The 12,500-nt window shown below is 36.3% G+C and overlaps 2 protein-coding genes across 13 annotated transcripts in view; one reads left to right on the forward strand and one right to left on the reverse strand.

Moving 5' to 3' along the window:
- Positions 1-12,500, forward strand: part of cemip (cell migration inducing hyaluronidase 1) — a 1,140,081-nt gene that overhangs the window by 655,183 nt on the left and 472,398 nt on the right. The gene's annotated exons all lie outside the window — the stretch shown is intronic.
- Positions 1-12,500, reverse strand: part of tmc3 (transmembrane channel like 3) — an 86,049-nt gene that overhangs the window by 45,786 nt on the left and 27,763 nt on the right. For all 12 annotated transcript variants that reach the window (XM_073908090.1, XM_073908083.1, XM_073908085.1 and 9 more), the window contains 5 exons: positions 11,903-12,009; positions 11,474-11,572; positions 11,193-11,335; positions 6,078-6,225; positions 2,668-2,711 (listed from right to left, as the gene is read on the reverse strand). In XM_073908090.1, the coding sequence (XP_073764191.1) occupies positions 2,668-2,711; positions 6,078-6,225; positions 11,193-11,335; positions 11,474-11,572; positions 11,903-12,009 (541 nt within the window). The remainder of the gene's footprint in view (positions 1-2,667; positions 2,712-6,077; positions 6,226-11,192; positions 11,336-11,473; positions 11,573-11,902; positions 12,010-12,500) is intronic.

Genomic DNA, 12,500 nt, shown 5'->3' on the forward strand with positions numbered 1-12,500 from the left:
TTGGTGTTGACTCTAAACATTGCACATCGCTACTGAAAACATGAATAATTATATTGAAAAAACTCAATAAAAAGAAAATATCTCTTAAAATCTGTCAAAAATATATCAAGGTCATGTTTACTTGTCATTTTGCATGCTGTATGTATCAAAAATGATCATAGAAATAAAAAAAATAATAATAATAACAAATCCAATAAATTCATGAACATTTACAGGATTGAATTAATGTCTGCATGCACTTCAATATTTACAATACAGTAACAAAAGTGTGTTCATTATTCAGAAAATAACAGTTTAATAATAGTCCTCAGTTTCTTAAAAATATTTTTAAAAAAGAAAAAGAAAGAGCAGAAAAGGAAAAAGAAAGAGGAAAAAGAAGAACAAGAAGCTCAAAGCGCTTTCCACATGGGGGGGGGGGGGGGGGGGGATCTCCTCACCCACCACCAGTGTGCAGCATGGATGCCAGACCGCACACCACACACCAGCTGATTGGTGGAGAGGAGACAGAGATGAAGCCAATTGGAATATGGGGATGGTTAGGAGGCCATGATGGACAGAGGCCGGTGGGCAGATTTGGCCAGGATGCCGGGGTTAAACCCCTATTCTTTTTCGAAGGACATCCTGAGATTTTTAACGACCACAGAGAGTCGGACCCTCGGTTTAATGTCTCATCCGAAAGACGGCGCTCACTGAGCAGTATAGCGTCCCCGTCACTATACTGGGGCATTAGGACCCACACAGACCGCAGGCTGGCCTGCTGGCCTCACTAACACCACTTCCGCAGCAACCTAGCTTTCCCATGAGGTCTCCCATCCAGGTACTGACCGGGCGCAGCCCTGCTTAGCTTCAGTGGGCGACCATGTGAGAGTTGCAGAGAGCTAGCTGCCGGCATATAACTGTATATATATATATATATATATATATATATATATATAACTGTATATATATATATATATATATATATATATATATATATATATATATATATATATATATATATATATATATACTCTCAGTTAAACAGAAATTGGGGAAAAAACAAAGGGGGGTAAGGAGGGGGGGATGAGGCTAAAAATTCTGACTTCAACTGTATATATATACTGTATATATACTGTATGTATATATATATATATATATATATATATATATATATATATATATATATATATATATATATATATATATATATATATATATATATATATATATATATATATATATATATATATATACAGTATATATATACAGTTGAAGTCAGAATTTTTAGCCTCATCCCCCCCTCCTTACCCCCCTTTGTTTTTTCCCCAATTTCTGTTTAACTGAGAGTATATATATATATATATATATATATATATATATATATATATATATATATAAATAAACAGAAATTGTGGAAAAAAACAAAGGGGGGGTAAGGAGGTGGGGATGAGGCTAAAAATTCTGACTTCAACTGTCAGAAAAAAAATCAGAATTTTTAGCCTCATCCCCCCTCCTTACCCCCTGTTTGTTTTTTTTTCCCAATTTTTGTTTAACCGAGAGTAGATTTTTTTCAACACATTTTTAAACAGAACGGTTTTAATAACTTATCTCTAATAACTGATTTATTTTATCTTTGGCATGATGACAGTAAATAATATTTTACTAGATATTTTTTAAGACACTTCTATACAGCTTAAAGTGACATTTAAAGGCTTAACTAGGTTTATTAGGTGAACTAGGCAGGTTAGGGTAATTAAGCAAGTCACTGAATAATGATGGTTTGTTCTGTAGACTATCAAAAAAATATATAGCTTAAAGGGGCTAATAATTTTGACCTTAAAATGTTAAAATGTAAAAAAAAAAAATAATTAAGAACTGCTTTTATTCTAGCTGAAATAAAACAAATAAAACTTTCTCTAGAAGAAAAAATATTATCAGACATACTGTGAAAATTTCCTTGCTCTGTTGGACATAATTTAGGAAATATATAAAAGAGAAAAAAAAAAATTAAAAAGGGGTTTAATAATTTTATTCAAACAAATTATAATTTGTTTGATTTTGGGGTGAAACTAAAAAAACATCTACACTTTATAACATATGTAATACTCAAAAAAAAATAACAATCCTATAATAAGTAATATTTATCAATGAAAATTTAGTTTAACAAAGTGCTAAAATAAAAAATAATAATGTCATCAATGCAGTAGAGTATTTTCCAAGTAAATTATAATTGATTTCTGCTTTCAATAGTTTGATTTTGCTCTGAAATGAAGCCTGGTCTCATTAGATTCAGAGTGATCCCTTACAGATATTAGCATAACCTCTACAGCATTCCCACAACACAATAATCAGCTTTAACGTGTGCGCAGGTCTGATGGCGATTTAGATGCAGTCATGCGGCCGCAGTAAAAGGCCGTTTGTATAAAATACGACAGGATGTTTTCCGTTTCGCATGTTCTGCTGCGATTGCATTGGAGCCGGAGCGGGAGTATAAATCAGTGGCGTCTGAGGCAGCATTACAGGAGCCGCAGATAGAGAGCAACACAGCACAACCACCGTAAGTCACTTACTGATACAATCAAAAAGCCAGTTCTGTTAAACATGCACTTCTGAGGAGAAAACACTCAGTCAGCACTTAGGGTTATGTTGAGGATGATGATGGAAAGACAAATAAAGAGGAAAACTTGCAAGCTTGTGTCTTTCTTCTTCTCTTGTTCTTCTACAATGGCCTCCTATAACAAAACAAATAATAATAAAGTATTAAAACAGTTTTGGTTAGTTGGCATCAGGGTTATTACAGTTATTTAAACTCAAACCAGAACCATAAAGCATTACTTTAAAAAAGTAATTGAACTTTTACTTTTATTATTATTGCAGCTCATCCAGATGGCATAAGGACATTCCCCATTTTAATTTAGTTTAGTGGTGCATTAAAATAAAAGCTTTTTTTAAAGATACAGGTGAGTATGGACTGTACCCACAGTACCCACTCTAGAGATGCAGTCAGGAAATGGGAGAAAGTTGTGAAAAAGTCAACCATCACTGCAGCCCTCCACCAGTCAGGACTTTATGGCAGAGTGGCCTGACAGAAGTCTGTTCTCAGAGGAGTTTGCAAAAAAACACCTGCAAGACTCCAAGATGGTGAGAAATATAATTCTCTTCTCTGATGAGATCAAGATTTAACATTTTGGCCTTAATTCTAAGCAGTATGTGTGGAAAAATCCAGGCACTGCTCATCACCTGTCCCATACAGTCCCAACAGTGAAGCATGGTGGTGGCAGCATCATGCTGTGGGAGTGTTTTACAGCTACAAGGACAGGACGACTGGTTGCAATCGAGGGAAAGATGAATGCAGCCAAGTACAGGGATATCCTGGAAGAAAACCTTCTCCAGAGTGCCCAGGACTTCAGACTGGGCCGAAGGTTTGCCTTCCAACAAGACAATGACCCAAAGCAGACAGCTGAAATCACAAAGGACTGGCTTCACAACAACTCCATGACTGTTCTTGAGAGGCTTAACCAGAGCCCTGACTTAAACCCAATTGAGCATCTCTGGAAAGACCAAAAAATAGCTGTCCACCAATGTTTACCATCTAACCAAGGGGTGGGTAAACTCAGTCCTGGAGCCAGGACTGAGCTGTTGACCGAGTTTGCCCACCCTTGATCTAACCTGACAGAACTGAAGGAATCTAGGTGTGAGAGACTTGTTGCATCTTTCCCAAAAAAGACTAATGGCTGTATTAGACCAAAATGGTTCTTCTACTAAATATTGAGCAAAGGGTCTGAATACACGGGAGCATGTGAGGCTTCAGTTTTTTTTTTTTTTTTATAAATCTGCAAAAATGTCAACAATTCTGTGTGTTTCTGTCAATATGAGGTGCTGTGTGTACATTAATGAGGAAAATTTTACTTAAATGAGTTTAGCAAATGGCTGCAATATAACAGAGTGATTTGAGGGGGTCATTAGAAGGTAAAAACACCTGAAGGACTCCAAGATGGTGAGAAATAAGAATCTCTGGTCTAAAGAGACCAAGATAGAACATTTTGGCCTTAACTAGAAATCCAGGCACTGCTCATCACCTGTCCCATACAGTCCCAACAGTGAAGCATGGTGGTGGCAGCATCATGCTGCGGGGATGTTTTTCTGGTGCAGGGACAGGACGACTGGTTGCAATCGAGGGAAAGATGAATGCAGCTAAGTACAGGGATATCCTGGATGAAACCTTCTCCAGAGTGCTCAGGACCTCAGACTGAGCCAAAGGTTTACCTTCCGACAAGACAATGACCCAAAGCAGACAGGTAAAATAATTAAGGAGTGGCTTCACAACAACTCCATGACTGTTCTTAAATGGCTTAACCAGATCCCTGACTTAAACTCAATTGAGCATCTCTAGAGAAACCTAAAAATTGCTGTCCACCAATGTTTACCATCCAACCTGACAGAGCTGGAGAGGATCTGCAAGAAGGAGTCCAGGTGTGAGAGACTTCTTGCATCTTTGCCAAAAAGACTAATGGCTGTATTAGATCAAAATGGTGCTTCTGCTAAATACTGAGCAAAGAATCTGAATAAATGGGATGTTTCAGTTTTTCTTTTTTAATAAATCTGCAAAAATGTAAACAATTCTGCATGTTTCTGTCAATATGAGGTGCTGTGTGTACATTAATGAGGAAAAATGTACTTAAATAAGTTTAACAAATGGCTGCAATATAACAGAGTTATTTAAGTGGGTCTGAATACTTTCTGTACCCAATGTAAAAAGAAAACAAAACAATACCCAAACAGCCTAATAATAATAATAATAATAATAATGACAATAATAATAATAATAATAATAATAATAATAATAATAATTAGACAATAAAATGTTTTTCGTGCAAAATAACTGCTATAATTAATGTTTGGATACATTTCAGTAATCAGAATACGAGGCAATGCGCTTAATTGACAAAAGATTAAAAGTAAAATTTTTATATATAAAAAAAATATATATGATAAAATATTAAGTTTTCACGTCAACTGAACACTTTTCCACGTTGTATTTTCTGATACGGTGTTCTGATTATTTTCTTCAAGCAAAATATAATGTTTTTTTTTTTCTTTTAATAGTTTGATTTGATTTTAGTGTAAAGATGATCAACAAAAACTGTACTAAATCAATGCTAAAACAAATCCCATAATAAACAACATTCCTAATTTAAATTTAGGATAAAGATGTACTAAAATAACAATGCACTAAAAAAATCATTATATAAAACCTTTTTAAGGTTGGCAAGGCAATACTTGTCATTTAAACTAAAATAATACAACTCTGTTACAATGGTGCTGTCAAACGATTGTCATTAATCACATCCAGAATAACAGTTTGTATTTAAATAACATTTGAGTGTACTGTATAGATGAATTGTTTATATATAAAACACACATGCTTTTGTATTTTTGAGAAAATGTTTTGAGAAAATTTGAAGTTTTTTATACATATAATTGCAATCATGCACCACCCCACAAACAAAAGAAACAATACACATAGTAACAAATGTAGATATTTATTATTATTATTATTATTATTATTATTATTATTATTATATAAACAGTACATATACAACATAGATATAACTATTTATAAAATATAACATTTTACAGCGTAGGTTGTAAAACATATAACCTGTGAAGAGATGATGCAAACCATCGAAGACTTGGAGGACAAAAAAAAATACTTGATACACTTCATTACACTTCGTTAACTATATTTATATAGTAATAACAACCTTAACAGTTAAAAAAATATTAGTTACTAGCTAACTAGTTCAAGTTATAAGTAAATAATAAAGTTATGGTAATTATTAACCTTAACTTTTCCCAATTAGATTGTAATACAATAAAATGTGCCTTTTGTAAAGATGCTTTAAAACAATAATTATTATGAAAAGCACTGTACAAATAAAAGAATAGAATTGAATATACACAGCTCACAAATAAAATACATTATAAACGACCTTTATTTGGGATGTGACTAATAACAGTTAATCTTTTTGACAGCATTACTTAGCAGACATATGTAAACAAATAAAATTAATAATTGTTTGGAAAAGGATGCTTACTCTGATGCTGTTGACAATGGCTGCCCCTTTACTCTCGGCCGCCTCTAGGTTCCCAATCAGGTAGTCCCACGCACAGAAAACACGCCAACAGAAGGTGTAATTCTCATCAGAGGCACCAGCTAAACTCATCCGGGAGTTTTTAGCCATTCTAAAAGAGGAACGAAACAAACAAACGTAAAAAAAAAACATGAAGTTGAATTCACCCTAAAAAATTACACTCAAAATTGTATGGAGCATTTACATAAGGAAATATAATATTTTTTGTGATAAACTATTTATCATTTTTACAGTTACCTCTCAACTTCGAAGTTATGCTGTGTTTTTTGGAACAAATATATCAATCCTTAGCATCTATTATCTGTGCAATCAGATCTTAATGAAGCTACTAAAATAATATCGACCCCCTCACATTGTTTATTTTGTGAGCATGAGTTACTGCCTTTTGGTAGATGATACAGGATGCCTTGTATGCTAATACAATCGCTTTAAGAAATACTATTTACTGACGTCACTTAGACTTGAGTCTTAAATATGCAATCCTCTTCTTTGAATATGATTTTTGTGTTGATTTGCTGTTGTTGTTGTTTGTTTTGTTTAGTGTATGCAACTGCAAGCCTAAGTCCCAAATATTCCCACTGGGGTCAATTAAGTGCAGGGCAAAGATTAATCATGATCAATCACATCCAAAATAAGTTTGTTTTGACAATATATGTGTGTGAGTGTATTTTATATATTTATTACGTAATGTGACACAAACACATACATACAAACAAAACAATACAAAACTTTTTTGTCACATAGATATCTAAAATGTATACAGATCAAGTCAGAATTATTTGCCCCCCTGAATTATTAGCCCCCGTTTATTTTTTCCCCAATTTCTGTTTAACGGAGAGCGGATTTTTTCAACACATTTCTAAACATAATAGTTTTAATAACTCATCTCTAACAATAATTTCTAATAATGTATTTTATCTTTGCATGATGACAGTAGTTAATATTTGACTAGATATTTTTCGAGACAGCTTCTACACAGCTTAAAGTTCATTTAAAGGCTTAACTAGGTTAATTAGCTTAACTAGGCAGGTTAGGGTAATTAGGCAAGTTATTGAATAACGATGATTTGTTCTGTAGACTATCGAGAACAAATGTAGCTTAAAGGGGCTAATAATTTTGACCTTTAAATGGCTTAAAAAAAAAAAAACTGCTTTTTATTCTAGCCAAAATAAAACAAATAAGACTTTCTCCAGAAGAAAAAAATATTATCAGACATACTGTGAACATTTTCTTGCACTGTTAAACATTATTTAAGAAATATTTTTTTAAAAATTCAAAGATGGGCTATTAATTCTGATTTTAACTGTACATAATTTGTATAATTGAATCATATGCATGCATCACGGTGGCGCAGTGGGTATCAAGATCGCCTCACAGCAAGAAGGTAGCTGGTTCGAGCCCTAGCTGAGTCCTGTGTGGAGTTTGTTTGTTCTCCCTGTGTTGGTGTGGGTTTAATCCGGGTGCTCTTGTTTTCCCCCACAGTCCAAAGACATGCGGTAGAGGTCAATTGAATAAACTAAATTGGTTGCAGTGTACAGTATGTGTGTGAATGCAAGAGTGTATGTGTGTTTCCCAGTGATAGGTTGCAGCTGGAAGTGCATCTGCTGCGTAAAACATATGCTGGATAAGTTGGTGGTTCATTCCGTTGTGTGGCTTTGCTTTACTTAATTATCCAATGTGTCCATATGTCTAAAATCTCCTGAAGCAGCAATACTGTTTAGTACTGTCACATGAGATTCACGCTTTTTTAAGATAAATATATATAACATTAATGCACACGAGTAACTCGCCAGTAACTTATTTAATGCATGTTCCTGTAAGAAAACATTTTATTAATTGAAAATCCGGTGACCGCAATAATCAAACCCTTGGGAACAACTGTGATCAGAACCAAAGTTAACAGGTCTGTGTTCTCTGAACTCCTCTCAAGCAGTGGACTTCTTCATTCTGATTGCTTGCCGCCGAACCAAGTCATAGCTCATTACCATAAAGTTGACTAGATTTCAACTCCCCTCGACGCCCACACCAGCGAAGACACGACGTGCTGCTCCTCGCCACCGGCTCTCATTGAAAATGAATGACTTCTGGCTACTTTGACGCTCTCGTCGCCTTCGTGGTGAACGTACGGTAATCTGTTAACATAGACGCTTAAAAAACACGCTCTGCTTGCTCGCTGCTTACGCTTAAGGCTTTATGGCCCATAATCAAAAATGTATAAATAGGGCTGCACCTTAATGAAAAAAAATGGACATTGCAATGTTTTGTTTTTTTGCAATACGCTGTATTTAAGTACAGAAATTAAATAGTCAAATGTAAATAAATAAAACTGTTTAATCTTTATTTTACAACGTGTTAAATACAATCAATCTTTCTTAAAGTTACAAACATGATTTCTAATACACAAAGGGTTTGAATTGGCTTATGTGACGAGCGTCCTGAAGGATCATCAGCGTTGCCCAGGAAACAAAGAAGAAACAACTAGGGATGGCTTATGTGAAACTGACGTTTGGACACAATGTCAAGATCCCGAAGCGCAAGTGTTTCGAAACACTGCACCGAAGCATGATCCGAAGCACCTAAGTCACGTGACTAAAGTGTTTCGAAACACCTGGGGCCTCATGTATCAACGCTGCGTACGCACAAATACTTTGCGTACGCCAGGTTTCACGCTCAGAATCGCTCACGTTTGGATTTACTAACAATGAACTGAACGTGGGAATGTGCGCAGCTTCACGGCAGCTTTATGGCTGGCGTACGCACATTTTTTTGTGCGTGTCTGTTTTATTTCCATTGGCGACTCCTAGAGGCAGTTGTGTTAAATTGCTCTCTACAAAGTGTCTGAGCCTTGCAATGGCAGCTGTATGAGACGGGTTCATCTAGCAGGTATATACGGTTTCCATACCATACAGTTGACCAGCTAAACATTAAAGCACAATTTGCAGCAGTCGCCTGTTTTCCCAATGTAATCTGAGCAATCTACTGCACGCACATTGCTATAAAGACACTATCTGAAGATGAATTTGCATGCGTGAATCAGAAACATTTCCATTCAATAAATGTGCAAATAAAATATGATGCACAAACTTATTAATGATTCCTACTTGTCTTTCTCGTGATAAATAGTGGGCAAAATCTGATATGTAGCGGGGGAAAAAAGAAGAAAGAGTTCATCAGACGCTGGATTCGAACCGAGTTCATGCTCGAACGTGTCAAAACATGTTGACATGCATCTTACGAGCTGCGCCAATGAGACTGTTAAGGATACTGCATTTTACACCTATAAATCACACTATTTCTCTTTTAAACTCCACAGTGCGATGTTTAGACCCAACTGTGTTGACCGCATCAGCTAAACTCTCCCATTCTATTTTTTTCTTTTGTTGTTAATTCCGGAGGACAAATTTGCAAATAACACCACTTTTCTCCGGTCTACCTCCGAAAGCAGCACCTCCAATTCACATCTTGTTCAAAGTTTCTCTTCGTGCTTGCTTTTGCCATTGCTTTTTCGTTGGGTTTTGCCAAAGTAGAGTCATTAGCATATTCATACGGGGGAAGAGGCAGGGAGGGGTTTTGTGCTCGTGCATGTTGCGCTCAGTTTCACGTTCATTCAGATGTACAAAAGAATATGCGTGAGATTCGGCGTACGCAGTGTTTTATACATCTGAATTTTTTTCTGCGTACGCACATTTACACCTTTGTGCGTACGCAATGTTTTAGTATGATTTCCACGCAAGTCTTAGTACATGAGGCCCCTGGTCACGTGACTAAAGCGATTCAAAGCACTGATCACCTTAAAAGCGTTTCGAGACCTGGCGAATCTCCATTTGGCTGCCTAGGTTGGAAAATCTTGTCTCATATGGCCTAGTGGACTGTGTGTGTGCACGATGTTACTATGCTTCAAATGACTTTTTGGGTTCGAATCCCGACTTGTACAAATACTCTCTAAAAATCCTGGTTTTATGTGTTTTTATCATGTTTCTGTTTTGTGTAGCCTAAATAGGATACAGCTGCAGTTACGCCATCAATTTAGCATCATTTTTGTAAGACTGTAAAACAATAATTAATATTTTTACAGTACTGTGATAGTTTGGTTTAGGGTTTGGGTAGACGTTAATTAAATACAATAAATGGGAAATTAAATGAATAATATAAATAATTCTTGATAACTTCAGGCCACAGTTTCCGATCTAGCAACAATCCTGTTTTAAGACCAAAACAAGACATTTATTCACAAATTGTTTATTCGGATATTAGACCAATGTTGAAACAAAACGATTTAAGAGCAAAGCATTACTAACTGGTATTAAAGCATTTCAAAATAGCGGTATTAGCCTGGATTCAAACCCACTATCCCTGGCACCTTAACCACTCCGCTACATTACTTGAAGACTAATCTTACAAAGTGGGCTTTAATACCTCAATTTGCTAAACTGTTCTGTGCTGCAGCTGTTTCAGTGCAATTCATAAAAAATATGTAGAGTGGGGTTTCGAAACGTTTCGAAGCTTTTACACATTTGCTTCGACTGTTTCAGTGTTTCATGAAGCCTCGCTTTGCCCACCACTAGAAACAACTGCCTGCCCTCAACTCAGGCTGATTGGCCCCAGCTGCAGCCCATCAGCCGGCGTGCATTTAAACTGCAGCAACACAGCAGAACGGGGAGAAGGCTCTCCATAAGAACAACCACTAACTCGCTCTTTTTCTATTTCTCCAGACAGCAGCTGAGAACCGGCCAGAATCAAAGAGGCACTCCGCTTATCCAATGCAACATGGGGGAAAAGAGCACATAGAGCCCCAAAGCCACCAACCTGAACTCACCACTGGGAAAAAAAATCACTTTTTGTAAATAAACCAACCTTCGGGGCACTTATACGAGCTCTCACTTGTTGTGTGATTCTTCTCCCCGTGACACTTGAAATCAGAACGTAACGGGCCTTAAAAACTTCTAGTTTGACTGACTCTGCGATGTGGTTATTGAATATGCGCACATTGCGATTTTGATGCTGAAACAATACAACAAACAGCCCTAGTAAAAAATGCGTAATTACAGAGAAGCTTACTTTCTTAACAATGTGATGAAGCTATAAGCAAAAACTGCCATCCCGACCAGAAAATAGGCCAATGGAAGTCTGTAGCCAGCGCTGCCGATTTTACGCACATTACCATAGTAGCCGTAAAAAAGCACAGAGTATTGTAGATATCCCTGAAACACAGACACGAAACAGAACCTGTTGACAAAGTGGCAGCATTTGTGTCTGTGATTAAACCTCCAAGTCAGTCACACAGATAATATGCACGACATATTGGTAAAGCAGTAAAAAGAGAGAGAGGAAAATCTTGCCCCGAGCGACCAGATGGTGTCCAGGTCTTGTGCCGAGGCAAAGTGCTCTTTAGGAATGGTTTTGCTCCGCGTTGTGCCGAATGGAGCGCCGGCCAGTAGCTGTTCGGAGAGACAGAAAGAATGATAGAAGACAACAGCCAAAATGACTTTTGTGTCTCTGCAGCAGAAGTGAAATAAATCCAACCGCATTTCTCATTTCAAAGAGCCTTGCTGAGTTTTAATAAAAGATGTTGTCCAACAAATAATGTATGAGCTCATGGCAGCATCTAAAGATCTGTGTATGCTGTTCGGGATTTATAATAAAGGAGCGTAATGGCATGTGTAATGCTGACAGATCATTTAAATGACCTTTGTGTGCCTACCTAAATATCCACATCAGTACATTATGCATATTAAATGCTGTTAAGAAGGAATGCAGTGCACACTAACCTCAGGAAGGACAATAAAGGCTCCAGTCATAATAGTGAGAACTATATTGATCCCAAACAGCCATCGCAGGAATATGAAGTAAGAAGCCACTCCTGACCCAAAGTGACCTTTATATACATAAAAGTATAAGAGTACCCACTTCATTAATCATGTACAAATAGACATTATAAGCAATATAAAACACAAGAAATGTTAATGCAATTCAATTCAAATATATAAAATATGAATTTTATGTACACTTAAAACTTTAATTCTATTGTTCAATCAAAGTTATTAAAGCATTTTTATGTCAAATAAAATAATTTTCTAGAGTCATCCACTATCATTTTGTGACTCAAAAGTATTAGTTCAGGCACCGTTTTGGCACTGGTACCATTTTGAAAGTATAGATTAAGCACCAGAATCAAAATAACCCCAAGCGATACCCAAACCTACTTAACGGCGTGTTGCATGAGTGTGCTTGATGCAGGTGAGTGGGTTTGACAGCCACATGTTGGACACACTCCTTCTGTCTTAATGCACCAGGCATTCCATTAGAAACACTCCTATGCTTTACATGTTTGTTTTCTTACATTGATATTTAATATCTCTATAATTA

Source organism: Danio rerio, chromosome 7 (genome assembly GCF_049306965.1).
Source record: "Danio rerio strain Tuebingen ecotype United States chromosome 7, GRCz12tu, whole genome shotgun sequence".
NCBI lineage: Eukaryota > Metazoa > Chordata > Actinopteri > Cypriniformes > Danionidae > Danio > Danio rerio.